The sequence below is a fragment of the Gopherus flavomarginatus genome, chromosome 9 (genome assembly GCF_025201925.1).
Source record: "Gopherus flavomarginatus isolate rGopFla2 chromosome 9, rGopFla2.mat.asm, whole genome shotgun sequence".
Taxonomy (NCBI): Eukaryota; Metazoa; Chordata; order Testudines; family Testudinidae; genus Gopherus; species Gopherus flavomarginatus.
The window spans coordinates 34,358,315-34,380,813 of NC_066625.1; the positions used below are offsets into that span (position 1 = coordinate 34,358,315).

Below are 22,499 nucleotides of genomic sequence, written 5' to 3' on the forward strand. Positions count from 1 at the left end.
TCCCAGGAGCGCAAGGGGTCAGAGAGCCCTGGTGAGCACTAAAGGTCTCCTCCATTCACCCCAGGGTCACAGGGCTTCCCAGGGCCGTCCAGCCCCACAGCTCTCCACTCCCAGGATGACAGGGAGCCTGTGCTAATTGTGACAAATATTTCAGCGACCTCCTTGCAGAGCCAGTCCCAGCTGCACCATTCGCCGCCCATTCAAACACAAACTTTGCCAACAGCAGCACAGTGATAGCACAGCATGGCTGGCCTGGGGATGCTCTGGGATTTAGCATGGGGTTGGGTCCCCATACAACCTCACAGTTCCCCTTCCCGTGCCTCAGTTTCCCCACGTGTGAAATGGGGCTAAGACCCACCACCTCCCCCTACCTCCCAGGGAGCTGTAAGGTGACGAGGTGCCCTGCACGAACAGCAAACTGACCAGCAAGGAGGCAGGCTCCCGAGGTCACCAGCTACAGCCCAGTAGCTCCTCCCCCAATAGTAGAGGTTCCTCGGGGGCTGCTGACCCTCAGCCCAGCAGGCAGGAGAGAGGTTATGCCCACCCAGAGCTCCCGGGGGTGCAGGGCAGCACAACAGCTATAAGACCCTGGCCCTTGACTCCTTCAGGCCCCTCCCCAGACCCTGGCTCCTCTCCACAATCCCAGGGGAGAGAGATGGGGGAAGGGCAGGGGGCATTACTGTGAGCATGGGGGGAGCAAGCACAGGCTGGAGGAGGACAGGGCACAGGACAAAGTGAGGCAAAGCCTGGGAAATAGCAGAGCGCTCAGCAAGGGAAATGGCAGGGTCAGACACAGGGACAGGGGGAGGCCATGGCTACTGGGGATGGGCCTGCAAGTAGGGCAGAGAATGCAGCCATGGGCCAGGGAGGACATACCAGGCTCAGCATTGTCAGCCTTGAGAAATCATGAGCTGGACCCCAAAAATCATGAGATTTTTTTAAAAAGCTGTTATTGTTGTTTTGGAGGCTGCCCTACGCTGTCTGAACACCCCTGCCTACCAATTAATTTTGCCCCCCGCCCTCTCAGGGAGGAGGTGAGGGCTCTGGGAGGGGAGTTTGGGCCTGAGAGGGGGCTCAGGGCTGGGGCAGGGGGATGGGGTGCAGGGCAGTGAGGGCTCTGGCTGAGAGTGCGGGCTCTGGGGTGGGGCCAGAGATGAGGGGCTTGGGGTGCAGGAGGGGGCTCTGGGCTGGGACCAAGGAGTTTGGAGTGTGAGAGGGAGTGCATGCTCTGGAAGGGAGTTTGGGTGTGGGAGAGGGCTCAGGGCTGGTGGGGGGCTCTGGCAGAGAGGCTCCCAGAAGCAACCAGCATGTCCAGCTCCTAGTCTCAGGGGTGGCCAGGTGGCTCTGCGCATTGCCCCAGCCTGCAGGCACTGCCCCCCACAGCTCCCATTGGTCGTAGTTCCCAGTCAATGAGTGCTGCGGAGTTGGAGCTCGGGGCGGGGGCAGCACGCAGAGACCCCTTGGCCACCCCTGCGCCTAAGAGCCAGACATGCTGGCACTTCCAGGAGCCACGCGAAGCCAGGACAGGTAGGGAGCCTGCTTTAGCCCCACTGCGCCGCCGACTGGACTTTTAGTGGCCAATTAAAATCTCCAGGAATAGCCACTGGGAGATCAGTGCCGATTCTGGGAGACTCCAGGCCAATCCGGGAGTGTTGGCAACACCATTAGCTCCCCACCTCCCCACCCCTCAGTCCTATCCCCTCCTGTGAGAAGAGCTTTGGGTTGCTATGAGGAAGGTGAGAAAGCTCCACCTGCAACAGCTGTGATTGGCTGTTCTTCCTAAAGAGGTGGGCAAATGGGGCAGACAGCCAATCAAAGGTTCAAATGCTCTATAAGGGGGTGGAGCGTCTTGTGTGTGACTGGCTCCAGTCCTGTCAGTCACGAAAGCAGGGGGAGAGTTGGTGACTGGGGGCCTCCCTGTTGCCAGGACGAGGATACTGTATCCTAAGGGGAGCAGGCTTGGGGGTGGGAGTGCTGCAGGGGGGAAGGAGGAGTAGGAATCCTTCAACCACTCTGAGCACTCAGCAGGCCGGGAGCAGCAGGATTACGGCTCTTGCCCCATCCCTGGGAGCCCTCTGGGAAAGACCAGCTGGATCTCCTGCTGCAGTTTGGAGGGAGCAAGGCCAGGCAGGCAAGAAGACACCAAGATCTGCAGTCTGAATTCCTATCTGAGGACGACCAGGAGAGCCCAAGAACAGGCACGTCTGGCCAGCCCCATGTGCCTGCCAGTGCTGCGCCAGGCAGCCGATTGGAACAACGTGCACGCTCAGCGAGCAGCTCTGGCCCATGCTCATAAGTGCAAGGTCTGCCATCAGCAAAACCCTATTCCTGGTGATCGGATGTCAGACGAAGCGACTCCCCTCGCTGCGTCACCGAGATCTGGCTAGATGGCCCAGCCAACGCAGTATGGACCGGGCTGACTTCGCTGGCTGCTCAGGGCCACCTTTACCACGAAGGAGGCAGAGCAAGTGAAACAAAAGAAGGGAAGCAGAGTTAGAATCATTCGTGCTCCCTTCTGTCCTTGGAACAGAAGAGACCCCCATCCTGCAGTCAAATCCTTGAAACCACCTGTATGAGGTGTGGCTCTAGAAACCACAGAACATCAGGCTCAGCCCAGTGTCCCAGCCTCTTTGAAGTTCTGCAGGCTTCAGAGAAGACTAAATTGAGCTGCTCTGACACTGAGGTGCCTCTGATTCTCGAGCCTTGGAGGCCGTAATGACCATGCAGGAGACTTCAACAAATAGCTCGCATGGAAACTATGACATTCTGCCTCCAGACACACACACAGGTGGCCGCGGACTGGACTGGCTATTCAGCCCAGGACTGGACATCAAGAACACAGCAAACGGAACTCCTTTCTGGCCCATCCATCACCTCTTTGAGCAGATATGGCAGTTTTCCCAGCTCCCCACTTAATGGATGAATTCACTCCACCCAGTTTGGACTAGTTTATTTGCCTTCAAGTATCCAGAATGCCCTAGTTAGAATAAGGGCCCAGCTACAGGCCCAGAGCTCAGATGACCTAGTACAGCCAGATCACCCCCTAGTGGCCACAGCCATCAACACCTTAAACCCAAATCACCTCCCTGCACACTGACTGCATAGCTGACCCTGCTGCACCAATTACCTCAATCAGATGTAGCATGTGATCTCTAGGGCACAAATAGAAGGGTCCAACTCCTGAAGAGAAGCAGTCAAATGAAAAGGAGTCCCATTCAATGACATCAGATAGTGGCAGACAACTAAAAAGTGACACATTTTATAAATGCTCGTATACAAATGCTAGGAGTCTAAATACTAAGATGGGTGAACTTGAGTGCCTGGTATTAAATGATATGGATATAACAGGCATCATGGAAACTTGGTAGAACGATGATAATGAATAGGCCATGGTAATACTAGGGTTCAAAGATATAGGAATGGCAGAGTAGATCATGCTGGTGTGGGGGGAGCAGCACTATATGTGGAAGAAAGCATAGAGTCAAATATAGTAAGAATCTTAAATGTATCAATCTATACCATAGAATCGCTATGGGTAGAAAATCCATACTTGAATAATAAGTGTATAGCGGTAGGAATATACTACCAACCACCTGACCAGGATGATGATGGCAATTGTGAAATACTCCAGGAGATTAAGGAGGCTATACAAATAGAAAACTAAATAATAATGGGGGATTTCAACTGTCCCTACACTGACTGGGGACGGGATGCTGAGATAAAGTTTCTAGACACCATTAATGACTGCTTCTTGGGGCAGCTAGTCCTAGAACCCACAAGGAAAAAGGCACTTCTTGATTTAGTGCTAAATGGAGGACAGGATCTGGCCCAAGAGGTAAATATAGCTGAACCGCTTGGGTAATAGCAACCATAATTAATTAAATTTAACATCCTTGTGGGAGGGAAAATACCGAAGAAGCCCAACACGATAGCATTTAATTTCAGAAGGGGAACTCCAGTAACTCCTTGCTTAACATTGTAGTTAAGTTCCTGAAAAATGCTACTTTAAGCGAAACGATGTTAAGCGAAACCAATTTCCTCATAAGAATTAATGTAAATGGGGTGGGGTTAGGTTCCAGGGGAAAAAAAAATAACCAGACAAAAGGCATTATATATATAGATATACACATACACACACACACACACACACACACACACAAAGTTTTAAACAAACAGTTTAATACTGTACACAGCAATGATGATTGTGAAGCTTGGTTGAGGTGGTGGAGTCAGAGGGAAGAAGAGGGTGAGCTGTTTCCCAGGGAATGCCTTACTGCTAAATAATGAACTAGCACTCGGCTGAGCCCTCAAGGGTTGCCACATTGTTATTAATGTAGCCTCACACTCTACAAGGCAACACGGACGGTAGAGGCAGCAGTGGCTGCATTCCCTGCGGAAACTGAACATGATGAACCCAAGCCATCCCACTTTTGGCCCTCAGGCCAAAAAGTTTGCCCACCCCGGTCTAAACCATATGTCCTTAGTTTGCTTATGAGAACAGCCTATGGGACTGTGCCAAAAACCTTACTCCAAATAATCAAGGTATATCACATCTTCAGCTTTCTCCCCTTCCACTAGGCCAGTAACCCTGTCAAGAAGGAAATTAGGCTGGTTTGGCATGATTTGTTCTTGACAAATTGTGTTCGTTATCACCTTCTGATCCTCTAGGTACTTACAAATTGATTGTTTAACAATTTGTTCCAGTATCTTTCCAGATATCAAAGTCAGGCTGACTGGTCTCTAATTCCTCAGGTTCTCTTTGTTCTCCTTTTTGAAGATAGGAGCTATGTTTGCCCTTCTCCAGTCCTCTGGGGCATCCAGGATTTCTCAAAGATAATAGCCAATGGTTCTGACAGTGCTCCAGCTAGTTCCTAGGGTGGATTTCCCATGCTCTAGTGATTTGAATACATCTACCATCTAAATATTCTTGAACCTGTTCTTTCCCTATTCTGGCTTGTGTTCCACATCCGCTCATCTTTGTAAGTCTGGTAGCAAGTGACAGTCAGGAGCTAAGACCTGAAGTTCATTCACTGAGAGAGTCCCAGCTCGCTGGAAAATAGCCTCCCATGTAACAGAACCAGAGCAGTTCATAAAGGACTTTTGGTAGCTTGGACAGGGCCCATTAATATCCCATGACATAGGGGCCTCTTGCTGGGAGACTTCTGAAGTGCGAAGCCCTGGACAAACCCAACGACCAGGGACTGCTCACCTTCGACCACCTCACGCTGTGCAACATGCCTGAATGGGGTGGGTTTGTGTGCTGCCACTAGGCAAGTGGAGGCAGGCAGCCGAGCAGCCTTTGTCCAATGCAAGTCAAGGGCTGGGCCTGAGTGCACCACATTGCAAACCTTTGGCATTGTAGACAGATAGCCACTGGCTCAGGGACACATCTACAGGTCTCTGCCTCGCAGCAGGTCCCAGACTGAGATATGGTGCAGTGCCCTGACTCAGAGTGATGGGCTGAAGCCAAGCTCTTGCTCCAGTGGGATTCAGCCATGGCCTACAATGGAGCTGAATGCCATTTGTCAGGGCTAGTGTGGGACTATTAGGATGTCTCTGGTCTTTGCCAGGACTTGCTACCCGAGGCCCAGGAATCTCCATCTCCTATGGATGGAAAACTTGGCCTTGCTACAATTGTTCTCAGTGCCATTCGCAGACCCCCACTAAGCCACCACATTCACAGGGCTCACTACATTGATCTGGTTGCTGCTGCCAGGTCGCTGGATTTCTACAGCACCCCCGTGCTGAGCCCTGCCCAAAGTAAGGGGCCATGGAAGCAGCAGATGCAGAGGCTGGGGTAATGCAGATTGAAGTACGTGAAAGGCAGTCACAGCATTCTCAGTCAAGGGCATCCGGCAGAATGAACTTCCAAAGACAAGGTGAGTGTGGTGGCTGATCACTTGAAAACTTCCTCTGTCACCCTACCCACTGCTCCCCCTCTTCCCCATCAAAAACTGAGAGCATACCCCAAGTTGGGCTTCCACTAAACCCCACAGGGGGCAAAGAGCCAGAGTTCACTAGGGACTTTGCTATTGCTTATCTGTTGTGTGCAGTAGGCATCAGTGATGTGCAGCTGTGCAAAACCCAAAGAGGAGGTTCTTTGATTGAATTATTTGTAACCCTTACTCATTTCACATAAATCTCTGCATGGGGTGGGGTAGGGGGATTAATGCATTTAGAAATGCAGCTTATTTGGTTGTCCCCCAAGGTTCCAGTAACAGGATGGCAAAGGCAGGGCTGTAGCTGCAAGACTGAGTGTGGGAGCATGCACGAGAGCAGCAATCACGTGGCTGTGCCCACCTGCCAACCGCACACAAAGCCTGAGTGACACCAAGATCTTCAAGGAGTTCAGCTTACAGAGAAGCTGGATGTCTATGAGCACTGAGCACCCAGCAGTGCAGGGGCAGGAAAGGGAGGTGCAGATACAGAGCTCTTGAATCAGGCAGCTCGCTCACTTGACGCAGCTATTTTAGAAAATCTTAGGGTGAAGGCAAGGCCAAGGGAGTGGCTCAGGGCAGGTCTTCACTACCAGCTGATCGGGCTGGTAGTGATCCATCTATTGGGGGTCAATTTATCACATCTAGTGTAGACGTAATAAAAATCAATCCCTGATCACGCTCCCCGTTGACTCCAGAACTCCAGCTCGTGAGGTGGAAGCAGAGTTGATGGGGGAGCGGCAGCAGTCGACTCGCCGCCGTCCTCGTGGCCAGGTAAGTCGACCTAAGATACACCCTGAAGTGGCACCTCTTAAGTCAACTCCCCTGCTAGCGTAGATCTGGGCTTAGATTCACAACCCTGAGCAGGAGAGGATGACGTTTACAGCAGCTCCTATCATCCACCCACAGCAGAGTTCCCCTGACAGCAGTGGGAGCTGGTACAAAATTAAGAGATAGAATATCACGGCCTTTGTGAGATAACGAAGCTTAGCTATCAGGTATTACAGGCCAGATCCTCAGTAGGTTTAAACTGATGTAGCCCCATTAAAGTCAATAGAATGATGCTGATTTACAGCAGCTAAGGAGTTGGACCTATTTGGGGAGTACTTAAACACCGTATTACTCAGTCTGCATTAGTTTTATCCTTGGGTTCTCTCCATTCCTCCTCCTCTCCCCCAGTTCCCTGCCTGTGGCTCTCCTCACCTGCAACTGAATCAGCAACTGAATAGTTACCACTGGCACAGAAAATGATTGCGCTTTAGCATTAACATGCCATTTAGATTACGAGTGGAGGGGGAGTTCACCACCTTCTGGAGCCAGGGTTTCAGGCTGGCTGCAGACTCAGGTAACAATACTATCAATTTAGTTGATTCTCATTTCAAAAGGTTTTCTTCACAGCCATTCAAGCTAGAGGCTCATGGCAAGGGGAAGCCAAATTCTGCAAAGGTTGAACGAGTGGCCAGGTGCAGTCTCTGGGCCGGCAGTGGGACACGTGTGGTGTAGAAGATGCCATGGTATTCCAGGCACCAGCTGTGGGACTGGAGCCCGCTCTGGGAGGCAGATGTCCCTCACCTGTGCTTACATAGCTCACAGATTTTACACTAGGCAGAGATTCTAAAAAACAAAGTACAAACTTTATTTTGTTTCTTTACAAAGGCACAAGCCTTTTTTTTTTTTTCACTTTCTTAACAAAATATAATAGCTTCTCGATGAACACAAAGACCTGAAAATCGTAAAAAAAATACAAAAAATGAAAGAAAAACAAACAGAGAGAAACAGTTGTGGTCAGGGAGGAACCTACCAAATACCCACAAGGCTCTACACAACACTGGCCTAAACCTACAGCCAAACAGGAAGGGGGCAGGGGAGGGCAGAAAGGAAACCAAAACACAACAGAAAAAAGAAACAGAAGCGACACAATCACAGAACAGAACAGCTCTTCTGACTGGGCAGACCCCACAAAATGGATTAAGTGCTTTAGGAGGAAACAAAGGAAAAATAAAGAACGTGAAGTTGATATCGTCTTGTTGAGCATCTCCTGCCATCGGGGCCGGAAATGATGTGGGTTTGTAGGGTTGGGATTTTTTTTTAAATCTAAAGCAACACCAAACTGAAATCTAGTCAGTCAATTTTTAAGCAAGTTCAGAGTCCTTTCAAGTACTACACCTGCTCCCCAACCCCCCCCGCCCCCCATGTTTCCAGTGGCCTTACAATCCCATCTTTCTGTTTTAAAAAGTGTTTTCTTACCCCTGTTGCCATTTGTGGGGGTTCTTTCAAGGGAAGTGCCCAGTGATGCAGGAGTAGTAGTGAAACTGACCACACACAGAGCATTGTCCAACGTGCCAAGTAACCTCAACACATTCCTCTCTATTCTCCATTAGTCAGCTTGAGAGCAGGAGACGCGTTCTGTGCCATGGGACTTCAGTTGATGGTGTCCCTTAAATTTTTTTTTCTTTTTTTCCTTTTTTTAAAATAGAGAAACTACCAACAAACAAGAAACAAGAACTCAGGCCGGCCCATGAACAGCCCAGTGCCCGTGCACCATCCATCGCACCAGTGCTGGATAAAGCCGGGACTAGTTTTACAAGATTACTGTAAGTTGGGTTTGAGTTTTACAAAACCACAAGCGATTTGGTTCCAGGTCCCAGTTACCCGAACCCCCAAACAGTTCATCTGAGTTCAGATCCTGGGTTCCAGTTTTGGCCCATCTCTAGTTAAAAACAGCCCCCCTCCCTCCCCCAGTGCTGGTTCACTGACACAGCACCCCCTTCCCGCCCCCTGGTTTGCTTTCAACTGCAGCATGAACTTTCAGCGTATCTGGTTCTAGCGCTCCCATTTACAGTATTGAAAAAGGTCATAAAAGAGACCCAAATCGCATTGTATTTTTTAAAAATTTCAGCATATTCTCTGACATTCCCCTCCCCCAGTCCCACCCCTTTCCCTGCTGCTGGCTAGGGAGTGTCAGGGCAGCTCCCCCTCCCCTGAGGGATCTTCCTTGCTCTGATCCATGGAGTCACTGTCATCCCCCCCTGTGTCGGAGGCGGTGTCAGAATTGGAGGGCTCCAGGCACGCCCGGACAGGCGTCACGATGACCGCACGCCTCTGCTCCTCCTCCTGCAGCTGCTTTTCCTGCGTCCCTTCAATGTGCTGAATTGCCTGCCAAGGGGAAGGAACAGTGAGAGGAGTGGAGAGGGAACCCTGGCCACAGGGGCTTACATCCCACAGAGAGGCAGGGAGGAGCGCACCACTCACTTATGCCTGTTTATCCCCTGGTGCCTGTGTTCTCTGGAGGGGTCTCCTCCAGAGAGGCTGCTATCACTCTCCTCCCCTGCGAGTTCTGGGCTGGGTCCCCAACAACATTAGCCACTACTCTGCTTTGCAGCGCCAATGATCTAGCCCCATCCTTGGGTACCTTGGATGGAGACCGCTGCATCCCAGGTCAGACACGCCAACAGTCTGGTTCTCACCTCCTCTGCAAAACTGAGCCATGCTAGGGAGTGGCTGGGATATCCAGCCTGAACAGTGCACAGCAGCCCTTAGCTTACCCCCAGCACTCATCAGCATCACATGGGTAGCTCACCGGACACACAGCTGGGTTTGCAGACCCTTCAGGGGCACGTAGTTATGCTGCAATCATGGGGTGTGACCGCAACTCGTGCGCATATACCCAAGCTAGCTTTGATCTAGCTCACTCGGTTACTGAAGCAGGGAAGCTGCTGCAGCAGCACAGACCGTACTTGAGCAGCTAACTCGGGCAGAAGCCCATGCTGCTTGAGCCAGCTGGATTAAAGCTCTCAGGTATACCTCCACCTGCTGCAGTCATGCCTCCAACTTCAGGGCAGACCTCCCGACACAGCATAGAAGAGAACTGGAGGTGCTGCTTCTCTCCCGGACGCGCCGCTCCTCTCCCAGGAGCCAGCACAGGTGGGATGCTGTCCACACATCCGGGGTGGGAACAGCAAGATCTGACGCTCTTCTAAGGGCTCTCTCCTAAGCAATCCCATCTCCAAGCCTGAGCCCATGGGAGTCTCAGCCACAAGAACCACTGATGTTCACTCAGTGTTGGGGTTGTGGGGAGAAGCCCAACCATTTCTCCAGGGGCCCTCAAATTCTCCCCACGAAGGAAAGTCCTGGCCTTGGAAGGTGCCCTGTCCTAAATTCTCCCCTTCTTCTGACAGGTACCCCCAAGTTCCTCTGGCTTCCTCCCTCCCAGATTTTCTCCCGTACCTGAACAATGGTGTCCAGGTTTTGCCTGGACGTAGAGACTGTGTTGATTACAGAGGATGGGCCCATGGTTACCACGGTGACATGATGGGAAGGAGGTGGTGCTGGTACAATCACAGTGGGATGATGGGTGGGTGCTGGGGGACCGTGTGCTGGCAGGAGCTGGGGAGAGAAAGAGACGTCATTGAGTATGGAAGCTGCCCAGCAACACCTCCAGTGCAGGTGAATCCAGTGCCCATGAGCTCCAGAACGCACAGGTCACAGCACCCCAACAAAGGGAATGGAGCCAACATGTGGGCTCCACGCCCAGGAAATACTCAGTCGACAGACTGCCATGCATACCCCTTCCCTCTTCACAAGGGCGGCCAACCCCTTGCCCTCTGCACCCACAGGTAGGAGCTTAGCCACAAGCTCTCTGTGGATTGAGCCAAGAGAACAGCTCTGGCAAGTCCCAAGATGGCATAGCTGGAGTCTCCAACTAGGCACACTGCTTGCCACCCACCAGCTCTGTGGCTATACCAGCCTGCACCAGATGAGGACACTGCAATTCCACCAGTCTGTCAATTCTGTCATACTCCAGAGCAGGGTCACTGCCCTCTGGATGCCTCCAGGGACAATTCAACCACCTACAACCTGATGTCAGGGATAGGCCCTTAGAGCACTAAAACACACCATCATCCCTTCCCCCGCCACCCCCACAGGGAAGGAGCAGAGGCTGGGCTGGCAGTGTGCCCGAAGGGTCACAAATCTGGACTCTACTGGCAACCCCCGACACTTCCAAAAATAAAGGTTACAGGATCACACAGCTGGGAAGGCTGAAAGACTGAAACTGGGGCAGGCAAATGATGCCAGCAGACCTGCCAAATGCCCCTCAATCCCAACCTGCAGCCCCCTTCCATTCCAGTCCACATGGCGCCAAATCAGAGAGGTGGCTTTGGGAGTTGGGTGAGATTCATTCTGTTATTAGAGATGAGAGCTGAGTCCAGGCATTTGGAGACAAAAAGAACAAAGACAAAAGAGGTAATTCACTACACCCCCAGCCAGGGGAGAGGGTCGAAATGAGACCATAACTCTTTCATTCCCTTGAACGCTTCGGAGTTGGAGGAAACATCTGACCTCACACATCCTTCTCAGGGCTCGCACGGCTGGCAGCTTAGAAATCCAGGGTGCTATTGCAGCAGGTTTGGCTGAGCTCAGACCTTTACAGTGGGCCATGTCCATGCTATCCCCACCACCTAGTCTGGGGAGTCCAGAATTGTGGAGGCAAAGCCCAGTCATCACAAAGATTCAAACCCTTTTCATGGCTAAGAGCACTTTGGCTTGTCTTGGTGAGGTTCTCAATCAGCAGCGGTGAAGCTCATCACCAATTTCCCATAAATACTAAACTATTAGGTTCTGATTTCAGAATGATTCTTCCCCCCACAGCCCTCTTGGGATTTGAAGGCCATGGGCACAGGGAGGGCTCTCGTTTGAGGCGCTAACCAGCCTGCATAAGTGTTGACACCAAGCCCATTGCTCTAGGATCACACTTCCCTCCCAGCTGAGCCTGCCCCTCCACCAAGGGCTCACTGCCCCTTGTGGGCACGAAGAAGAGTGGCACGGTCCAGCCCCTATCCATTCCATTGGGTAGAGGATCTGCAATAAAATTTCTGCAATAAAATCAGTGCTGCTTACACCAATGCATCAGCCTGAGCTAACATCCAATGAGACAAAGTGGTGGTGGGAGAGTTACTTCCCCCAGCTACTGTTTCAGGCTAGCTGCAGACTCAAGAATTTCTGCATTGGTTCATGTCTGGACATTTATCTTCAGAAGCACAAGGGCCAGAAACTTCCATTAAAAAAGCCATCTTTAATTCTGCCACATGTGATTGTGTCCTGCAACTGGAAATCCAGCAAGCTAGCCAGATCCAGCACTGCTTCCCAGCTGGCTTCCAGCAGCACCAGGCTGAGGAGAGAAGAGGAGGGGGACATGCAGAGACCACCTCAAAGGAGAGGAGTTACTTCTGGACAGTGTCCTCATGTAGCTGTGCCGATCCCTTCCTTCCCAACATTGGCTCTCACGGATTCCCACTGCAGGAGAGCAGCCAGCAGTGACCTCTGCCGAGAGGGGCTGAGAAGCCCTGCCAGGTGAAGAGTGACCAAACCTCAGCCCCAGAAAGCAGCATCCATTTTGCTGCAGCGTTTGACAGCAGCCCCAGCACAAGTTTCAGAAAACACCACTGAGCTGCCATCACACTAAGCAAGTCAGCTCGAGATGACCTGTCACAGGAATGGACGCAGACTCTTACCCACTTTGCCTTCAGGACAACATAGCTTGACTCAGATTTTTCTCCAGAGGCCATAGATCAAACCGGTTTGGCTTTCCACACTGCTTAGTTCTGAGCAGCAGCTACCAGCTCTTAACCCTCAAGGTGCACAAATTCCCACACACCCCAGCACAAGGCTAGCTTTGGGGGAGACAGGCAGTAGCGACTGGCTGAAATCAACAGCCATAATAAGAGTCCAACACTGTTTGCCCGAAGTTGGAATGAGGTCGAACCACCACCATGTCTTTGGAGGAATGTCAGAAGAGGGGAATTGGCTAGCAGGCATTTTAGCTCCAATCCTTTCAGTGTGAGGGGCATAGACAGGGAGATGCCCAAGGCAATTTGGATAACCCCACATTCATGCCCATGGAACAGCAGGCCCGAGTGAAGGGTAAAGTTCACAAGAACACTTAATGGTTTCACTAGGGGAGGGAAAACTGGGAGGTCCCTTTCACAGAAATACAGGAGGCAGGAATAGCAACCAAGGAAACTTTCCGTGTTATCAAAGCTAACCCTGGCTACTGCAGAGACAGGAAGTCCAAAAAACAGATTAAGTCAAGGCTTTGACCTTGAGCACCTAGCTCCATTTGGTAGCTTCTCAGCAGGTGGCTTTCTGGAATCTAACAGCACTCCCCTGATCTCCTGAGATAAGCTCCACCTGACCTCAGAGATCCAACATGCTGCAAGGTCTGTGTACACTACCCAGCTGGGATAAGCAATCTTGACCTGAGGAAGAGGGAGAAGTGAATGGATGGCCTTTGGACAGAACCATAAGCTCTGAGAATGGAAAATCAGTTCTGCCAACCTATGCTGGGCCAGTGACAATCACTCTGGCTCTGTCCTGACAAGTCTTACTCAGTATTCGGGGAGGAAAGGAAACAGGAAAATTTAAGCTAGTGTAAAAGGGATCCAATCCACACTGGGGATCACTGCCTGCTCTCGGGTGGGTCTTGGGAGGCTTGTTCTGACATGTACCAACAAGTTCACTTCCTGGTGACCCTTCCTGCAGATTCAAGACAAGCGGCACAGTCTGAGTGACAGCTCATGATAAGCCACACTTTAGGACTCGTGTCATTGGTGATGGTAGGTTGAAGTGCTCTCAGACTAGACTGGAAGTATCCTCCACATCACCTGACGAGCAGGACATCCCTGCAAGACGTTCTATGGTAGCGTCCATTAGAGTCAAGAGCATCTGAGATGCCAAAGGGGAATGATCACGTCCACGTGGTGAGTGCTTGGTGGGCACACAAGGCTGTCACACTTGCAGCCATGACACTGGGGGTATGCCTACACTACAGAATTATTCCGATTTTACAGGAACCGGTTTTTGGAAATAAATTGTATAAAGTTGCATATACGCGGCTATACGCGGCCACACTAAGCACATTAATTCGGTGGTGTGCGTCCATGTACCGAGGCTAGCGTCGATTTCCAGAGCATGGCACTGTGGGTACCTATCCCATAGTTCCTGCAGTCTCCCCCACCCCTTGGAATTCTGGGTTGAGATCACAATGCATGACGGGGCAAAAACCAGTGTCACAGGTGATTCTGGGTAAATGTCATCAGTCAACCCTCCCTTCATGAAAGCAATAGCAGACAATCGTTTTGCGCCCTTTTCCCTGGATTGCCCTGGCAGATGCCATAACACGGCAACCATGGAGCCTATTTAGCCTTTTTTCACTGTCACTGTATGTCTACTGGATGCTGCTGACAGACACGGTACTGCAGTGCTACACAGCAGATCCCTTGCCTTTGCAAGTTAGCAGAGATGGTTACCAGTTATATTGTACTGTCTGCTGCTGTCATGGGTGCTCCTGGATGGCTTCGGTGAGGTCAGCTGGGGGCGGTTGGACAAAAATGGGAATAATTCCCCAGGTCATTCCCTTCTTTAAGTTTTGTCTAATGGAGACTGAATCCTGCCTAGAATATGAGGCAAGCCTACTAAAGAACCAGAGAGGCAAACAGCTGTTCCGAGTCAGAGCCCCAGACATCTCACAGAAATGATGAGCTGCATGCCATTCTAGTGGGTGCCCCTGCAACAACCCCACCCATTGCTTCCCTCTTCCCCAAGCCCTCCTGGGCTACCGTGGCAGTTATCCCCCCATTTGTGTGATGAAGTAATAAAGAATGCATGAATTAGAAAAAACACTGACTTTATTGCCTCTGCAAGCAGAGATAAAGGGCAGGGGAAAAGGCAGCCTCCAGCTGCTATGATATTCCAGGCAGCACTGAATCATAGAACACCAAGGTTGGAAGGGACCTCAGGAGGTCATCTAGTCCAACGCCCTGCTCAAAGCAGGACCAATCTCCAGGCCGATTTTTACCCCAGTTCCCTAAATGGCCCCCTCAAAGACTGAACTCACAACCCTGGGTTTAGGAGGCCAAATGCTCAAACCACTGGGCTATCCCTCCCCCAGTAGCTCGGTGGTTTTAGCATTAGCCTAAACCCAGTGTTGTGAGTTCAATCCTTGAAGGAGCCACTTAGAGAACTGGTTTAAAAAAAACACACACACACACACACACACACACACCCCCTCCATCTGGGAATCTGCCTTGCTTTGAGCAGGGGATTGGACTAGATGATCTGAGGTCCCTTGCAACCCTGATATTCTATTCTATGTATTAAATAGGGTGCAGGCCTGTTTCTTTTGCAAATAAGGATACTGGGACTCAAGCCTTTTCCCTGCTAGGGTTCCTGTACTCCTTTTATGGCTCTCACTTTTCAATGGGCCAAGATCTCCTCTTGGAGCAGTTTTGTATAAGTGGGATCCTTGCATAGGGGAAGAGGGCTTGGCTATTAGCATGGCTTCCCACATTTCATGAGTGCTAGGAACCAGCAGTCTGAAGAAATGGCTTGTCATGCCTGAAAATACTGGGAATGGTCCACAAAGGGAGGGATAAAACAAAGCATGAGGACTCAACGTCCCATGAGTGGTTTGAAGTGCTCTGGTGCCACCAGGAGCTGAGGCCAAAGAGTAAGACTTGTGTCAAACAGATAAGTAAGAGTTAATAGAACAGAAGTACTTCATATCTCTTTTGCCTGTAAAGGGTTAACAAACTCAGTAAGCCTGGCTGTCACCTGACCAGAGGACCAATCAGGAGACAGGATACTTTCAAATCTTAAGGAAGGGAAGTTAGTGTGTGTGCTGTTAGTTTGTGGTTGTTCTCTCTGGGTTCTGAGAGGGACCAGATGTGCAACCAGGTTTCTCTCTGATACTATTCTGGACATATAAGAGACTGTAAGTACTAGGTGATAAGGCGAGTTAGGCTTATGTTTGTTTTCTTTATTTGCAAATGTGTATTTGGCTGAAAGGATTTTAATTTGTACTTGTATACTTAGGCTGGGAGGGTATTCCCAGTGTCTATAGCTGAAAGACCCTGTAACATATTCCATCTTAAATTTACAAAGGTAAAAATTATCTTTGTTCTTTCTTTAAATTAAAAGTTTTTCTTGTTGAAGAACCTGATTGTTTTTTTTTTATTTCTGGTGAGACCCCAGGGGACTGGGTCTGGATTCACAAGGGAATTGGTGGGGAGAAAGGAAGGAAGGGGGAGAGAGAGAGAGAGAGAGAGAGGTTAATTTCTCTCTGTGTCAGGATTACTTTCTGTCTCAGGGAGAATCTGAGGGTGGGGGGGAAGAGAGAAGAAGAGGGGAAGGTGAATTTTCCTCTCTCTTTAAAGATTCAAGGAGTTTGAATCACAGTGATCTTCCAGGGTAACCCAGGGAGGGGAAGCCTGGGAGAGGCAACGGTGAGGGAAAGGGTTTATTTTCCTTGTGTAAAGATCCAGAGGGTCTGGGTTTTGGGGGGACCAGAGTGTACCAGGCACTGTAATTCCGGTTAGTGGCAGCGCTACAGGTTTTAAGATGGTAATTAAGCTTAAAGGAATTCATGCTGGTACCCCATCTTTTGGACGCTAAGGTTCAGAGTGAGGATTTATACCATGACAACTTGTCTTCTGATTTGATCAGAAGGGCTTCTTAAATGGTCTGGCCTCTGCAGGCAGCCAGCTCCTGAAGAGTACTGCTGTTAGGTGTCCCTTATGGAATCTAACTGAAGATTTCCTGTGGGAAACAGACAGACTCAAGCCCAGGGATGCACCCATGGACTTCCATCTTTCCCAAGACCACATCTGCCTCTGAGCTGAAGAGATCTGTGCTTTCACAAGTTCAGTTCATAGCTTACACCTGAGCTGCAGCAGAGTGACCAAAAAACCTGAGCCAGGAACATGTGCTGAGAGAGACATCCAGATACATCAAAGGAAGACTTGAGGGAACCAGAAACCTCCTGGAACATCTCCAGAAAAGAAAGGTCACTTAACCAATAACTGTGGCTCTCCAAGAGTTGCACCTCAGCATTCACTCATGGGATAGCACCCAACGTCTGAGCTTCCAGAAAAGGAATTTTTTTTGTCCCCAGGAAATGTACTGCTCATGGGGCAGCTTTGGACTAGAATGAGAGAATTTATCTGACCATAATTGCCTCGTAACTGGCTGCTCTCAGAGACCAGGCAGATGAAGGATAAATCTCGTTTCCAAACACATCCACTCACTTGGACACTGATGACTCCTCCTCTGTTCTAGACTTTCCATTTGCAGCAGCCACAAGTTAGCCCCAAGGTCAGATGCTGGAAAAGATAAGAAACGCCAGCCTCCCTTAGAATCTAGCCTGGAGGATGAAGACATTTCCCACTTGACAGAAGTGGAGGTAAGGGTTCCAGACCCTTTTAGTCCCCTCCAAAAGAACACCTGTGACCAGCGAGGGCTGTTCTCTCTTTTTGGCCTGGAGCTCCAAGACGTCAAAGGCCTGAGTGGCTTCCTGAGGTGGACTACTAGAGGAACAGCACTCTGCCCAGCAGATCCTGAAACACCATGACGGCTCCAAAGGCTGGAGGAAGCAGTCAAGTCAATGCCATCTCGAGAGAAGTCAAGAGGATGCCTCCAAGGACTGTCCCTTCAGAAGCAATTTCCTCCTCCGCAAGAGAAAGCAGCTCCCTAAAAGCACCACCACTTACTCCACGGAGTCAGGAGGCAGCTGCAGTAGAGGGATCCCCATAGAAACCTTTATCATCTTAGGAGGAGACCCTGGCTTCACTCCTTGTAGAAGAGGCCAATTTAGAAGGAACAGCAGCATACCGCTAAAAAGGTGCGCAGTGCCCATGTGTATTAAATCTCACAAATCCTGGGGCTGTCCAACAGGATAGCCAAGTCTCCAAGGACATTCTTGTGGCTGAACAAGGTTCCCCCCGAGGCGGAACTACAGCAGAACTTTTGGGCCAAGACTGCCATAGTACTGAGCTGAGAGCTGGGCAGTGGGGCCCACAGCTCTGATGACAGCACCAGTCTGCACAAGGACTCATCTCCATGGTGCCAGAAGGTGACTGTTCTGGAGAGAACTTCGGAGGAAGCAATCCAATGGAGCCTGTGGGGGAGTATATAGGGGTCAATCTCACATCCCAGGATTTCACACACACACACACACACACACACACACGCCCCCACCCACCAACTGTGACTGGGTGCTGCTGGAAATCTTACCAGATGAAATTTGATGGGCACACCCAGGCAGGTGCCACTTTACTCAGCCAGGACTTGAGGAACCTTTCCCTTGCCAGGAGTCTTAGGATCCAGGAAAGCCAGATCTGATGGCTAGATCTCTGCTGTAGCCCTTCTTTTCTGTACCATGGATGGACTTTGTTGCTGGGCCTCTGGGGGCCATTCTGAATTCCTTACAGGGCACCTTTCCAGCAGGATGACAACCCCCTACAGCCTAGAATTTTGCATCAGGCTGTGGCACTAAGCGAGGCTTAACAGCCACCTCACTTGTTACTTTTTTAAAGGAGGTCACCCAGATTTATATGCTACTAGAGCAGGTCCCAGATCTGAACCCAAAGGAGCCCAGAAAGGCCAAAAGAAGAACTTACAGGCTCAGGCGCAGCAAACAGCCCTCTCCCAAAACGTTAGAGGTGCATATGCCCATCTGAAGCAGAGAACTTGGTGAAGCAGGACAAAACCATCTGTGCTCAGCCTGTAAACAATCTCATCTCAGGCCAAGCACAAAATCTTGATGATGTGGTCCACAAAACCCTACAATCTTAAGAGCCAGTCTGGACTGAATCCAATGTTACAAACTTAATTTTTTTACAATTAGATGTAAAGATTACATAAAGAAAGGGAGAGGTTGATTTCATGAGCATACCAGCTGTTAGATGGGGGAGTGGGAATTGTTGGAGGTATGAGTGTGGCCTATGCAGTACAGGGTAACTACTGGCTGTTGCTCAGGCAGGGTGTGCACATGTAGGGATTTTAGCATGAAACAGTGTTAAAGAAAGGAAGATGTGCAAATTATAGCCGTTATGGTCACAAAGATTTCCACAATACTTACCACCTCACTCAGCACACAATGAACATGCAAGGGTCCAGCATGCCTTGTTCTATTCATGGTTAGATCTATGTAAATCCGGAGTAACTGAAGCAAAGGAGTTAGTCCAAATCTACAATGGTATAACTATGTAATGTGTTCATTAGTGCCTGGGAGTGATGGGGAATAGTGAATAAGGCCAGGTGCACAGAGTGAGCCACAATTTTTAAAGAAGTCGTTTTGACATAAAGAAGATCGGACTATTTTTGAAACATGGTGAAGGTCTCCGCATTGCTGGTTGTAGCTGAATTTTAAAAATGTTGCATGTTCTTGGGAATACAGAAAGGGTAAGTTAATATAGAAACACTTCAACAGGGATTTTATTTTTAATTGAGGGGGAGAATAAGGCAAAACTTGGCTCCTAAATTTGTATGTTATGTTTAGTTTTACATTTGTACGCAAAAAACAAAAACTTCCATTTGTCTGACGGCAGAACTAGAACATGTATTTCCTCTATCAGACACCCTGTATTAGTTACAATTTTAAAAATACTTATTTGTGAATTTCCAGAAATGTACTGGGAATGACCTTTTCTGCTATCCTCTGTGAAAACAAAGAAGAATTACAAGGGGAGGGGGGAACTTTCACTTCCGATACTATCTATGCAGGGCTCTCACTCCTGCCTCTTAGCAGGAGATTGGTGATCTCCCTTATTCTTAAGAGCAGTGGAAGTGGGTTAAAGTACAAACCAGGCTTCCTGATGGCAGCTACGTGCCACCCATTGCCAAGGTAAAATGATGCCTTCAGACCAATCCAGACAATTCCTATGAGAAAGTGAAGCTCCCACAAAGAGCAAACAAGTTGATCAATGGACAAAAAAAAAAAAAAAAGAGCGCCTCAGAAATTCACAAACCCAGGAGTGCGCGAGAGAAGGGAGACCCTTAAAACAGGGAATTTTCAAGCATTGGTGAGAATCCTGCCGGAGGGCTCTGGAAAAGCAGAGTAATAAGGGCAGTGAGTTTTTCCTCTCTTAGAGGTCTCCTGTGCAGGATTCTCACTCTTGGAGAGCAAGCTCTAGGTATGGCCCAACACACAGCACAGCTGAAATGGTGATGGCCTGGTGTTGCTGCTCAACAGTGTGATTGGGGAAAGGTGCTGCTCTTGGCTGGTCGGAGCACTAGCTGCGCTTGGAGCGAAACTTCAGCAAGGACCAAAACAAGCATCTGGGGGGCAGGGGCGGAGAAGAGAAGCAGAACTGGCCAAACCAAACACACACTAAGAGTTTGGCTTCCACAGAAGGGGAACTAAACCCTAGTGCACAGAGACTAAACTGGGATTCCCTTCTTGAGCCCAACCAAACCGCAGAGCTCGGTAAGCACATGCAGAGCAGGTGATATAGCTATGTTACAGAACAACTATGATGAATGCATCCCTGGGACAGGCCAGGGTGAAGGTATTGCCTCAACCCTTGCCATGGCCTTCTCAGTTCAAATCACTCAGGTCCTAGCAATGTGTGAGAGAGAGAGAGAGAGAGAGAGAGAGAGAGAGAGAGAGAGAGAGAGAGAGAGAGAGAGAGAGACACACACACACACACACACACACACACACACACACACACAGCCACAGTCCTTTCAGTAACAGCACTGCCAGCACATGGAGTTTAAAATTAGGAGACTTTCCGGCAAACCCTAGGGGGACCTTTTGACATGCGGCACAGCGCTCCCACGTACACCAGATTTTGCAGGACTTTCCCCCATCCAACGATCCAAGCTGCCAGTTCTTCAGGGCCGCTGAGACAACAGCGTAGTCCTGCAAGGAAACACGGAGGAAGAGAAGGGAGACTGCCCACCCAAGCGCTCTGTAGCCAAGAAGAAAATGCACGGAGCTGGAGCCAGGAGTTCTGTCACATCTCTAGCGAACCGTTTCTGTGCTCATCAGAGCCCTTATTACTGAGTGGAGCCTCACTCGTTAACCCAGGAGGCAATCAAGTATCGGCCCTTCGTTTTACAATATGGCAACAGATTGTATACGGTCCCTTCAGGCAAAACTGGGACTAAACGCAGGTCTCATATGGTAGATCCAAGTCTTATCTATTCAGCCACCTTGCCTCTCCGAGTGAAAGTGCTAAATCTATGGGCTTCACTTCCTGTAACCATTGCTCTATTAAATCAAAGTCCCCTCCCAGAGCCAGGAATTCCTGAGTTCCAGCATTTGCTTGCTGCCTAATGCGACGGAGTTCACTCACCAGAGCGGTGCCTCCTGCCGATCATCTGAGGGCTTAGCTCTCTTAGCTGGCACGCCTTCTCCTGGTGGTGCCTCTCTCACTGCCTTCTCCATCTGCAGACTTGCCTCAGTCCTAGAACCGCAGTGTCCTCTTCATGTCTCAGCCCTCCGACTGTGTCACCGTCTGTGTTTTCCCTCCTTCTAGGGGGGAGCATCTCCGTCAATAGTCCAGCCACTTCCCCCGTGGTGAGTGGGGGGCAGCAGGGCCCACGGACCCTGTAGATAGCCTCTAGCTGCCTCTCCTTAACTTCTCTGCTGTGCTACTTCAATTCCCTGGGCCACTTCTCCACAGCCCCTGCACCTTCTTCATCCTCTTTGCAGGGCCTCCAGCCTGCAAGTCCCAGTAGCTAGCCAGGAGTTACCTCTTAGCTCCTCCAGTCCCTGCCACCAACTGCTCTGTCCAAGGTGCTACCATCCTGCAGCCCACTAGGAGCACCATCCTCTCTCCTTGGGCTCCCTGAAGCAAGTGACCCGGCTCTGCTCTGCAGCTCTCTTTTATTTAAGCCCGTTGGGCCCTGCTAGGCTGCCCAGAGAGCATCCACCCTAGGCTGCTTTTAACCTCTTCCTTTCCAGTGTGGGGTGACCACCACATCACACCTAGCAAAAAGTATAAGAATGGCAAAACGTGCCAACTCCCCCCATCTAGTGGCTGGTCCACAGAGAGGATAAGTTACTCCTTTAGCTCAAATGGTAGAGATCTGTGCTGAGATCCAAAAGCCCATGGTTCAAACCAAGCTGATGGCTCAAGCAGGGAGCCCTTATGGTTGCACTGACTGAATTTGTTTGCCCAGTTCTCTTTAAAACCTGTTTGGGTCACACAGCAATAAGCTGCCCTTTAAAGAACAGGTTGGGGAATTAAGCCATTATATCCAATTCGTTATGGCCCATCACAGATCAGGTGCAGCACATTTCAGGAATTTGTTGCAAGTTTTGATGCCCTGTGTCACGTTCAGGCAGGTGTGAGCGTAGGATGGAGTATACGGAGAAGGGCCTCCCCAGGACGGGCATGGAAGCACACTGGCAGGACAATCCCCTCCTTCAGGAGGAATTTGGAGAGCTCCTGGGAGAGTAATCTCCCTTGAAGAGCCTGCAATAAGGCAGATGGAACGAGGGCCTGAAGCTCATTCACTCTGAATCGAGCTGAAAAGTCACTGGCACCAAGGGAGTCCCCTTCTGTGTAAGACACAAGCTCACAAGGAGCAAGTGCAAGAGGCTCTTCCATAAGCTTTAGCAGGACAGCAATATCCCACTGACAAGCGCAAGCCCTGCACTAAGCTAATGAAGGGCAGCAGAGATACTGTTTTATCCGCATTTGTCTCATCCCACTCAGGATTTAGTTCGAGGAGGCTACTCCCCAGAGTACTCCATCCCAGCATGAAATTGGACTTACA

At 50.2% G+C, this 22,499-nt stretch overlaps 1 protein-coding gene across 5 annotated transcripts in view; it reads right to left on the minus strand.

The window, feature by feature from the left end:
• Positions 1-7,548: 7,548 nt before the first annotated feature.
• TFAP4 (transcription factor AP-4) overlaps positions 7,549-22,499 on the minus strand; it is a 35,676-nt gene continuing 20,725 nt past the window's right edge. For all 5 annotated transcript variants that reach the window (XM_050968381.1, XM_050968380.1, XM_050968384.1 and 2 more), the window contains 2 exons: positions 10,164-10,322; positions 7,549-9,092 (listed from right to left, as the gene is read on the minus strand). In XM_050968381.1, the coding sequence (XP_050824338.1) occupies positions 8,898-9,092; positions 10,164-10,322 (354 nt within the window). In that variant the 3' untranslated portion in view covers positions 7,549-8,897. The remainder of the gene's footprint in view (positions 9,093-10,163; positions 10,323-22,499) is intronic.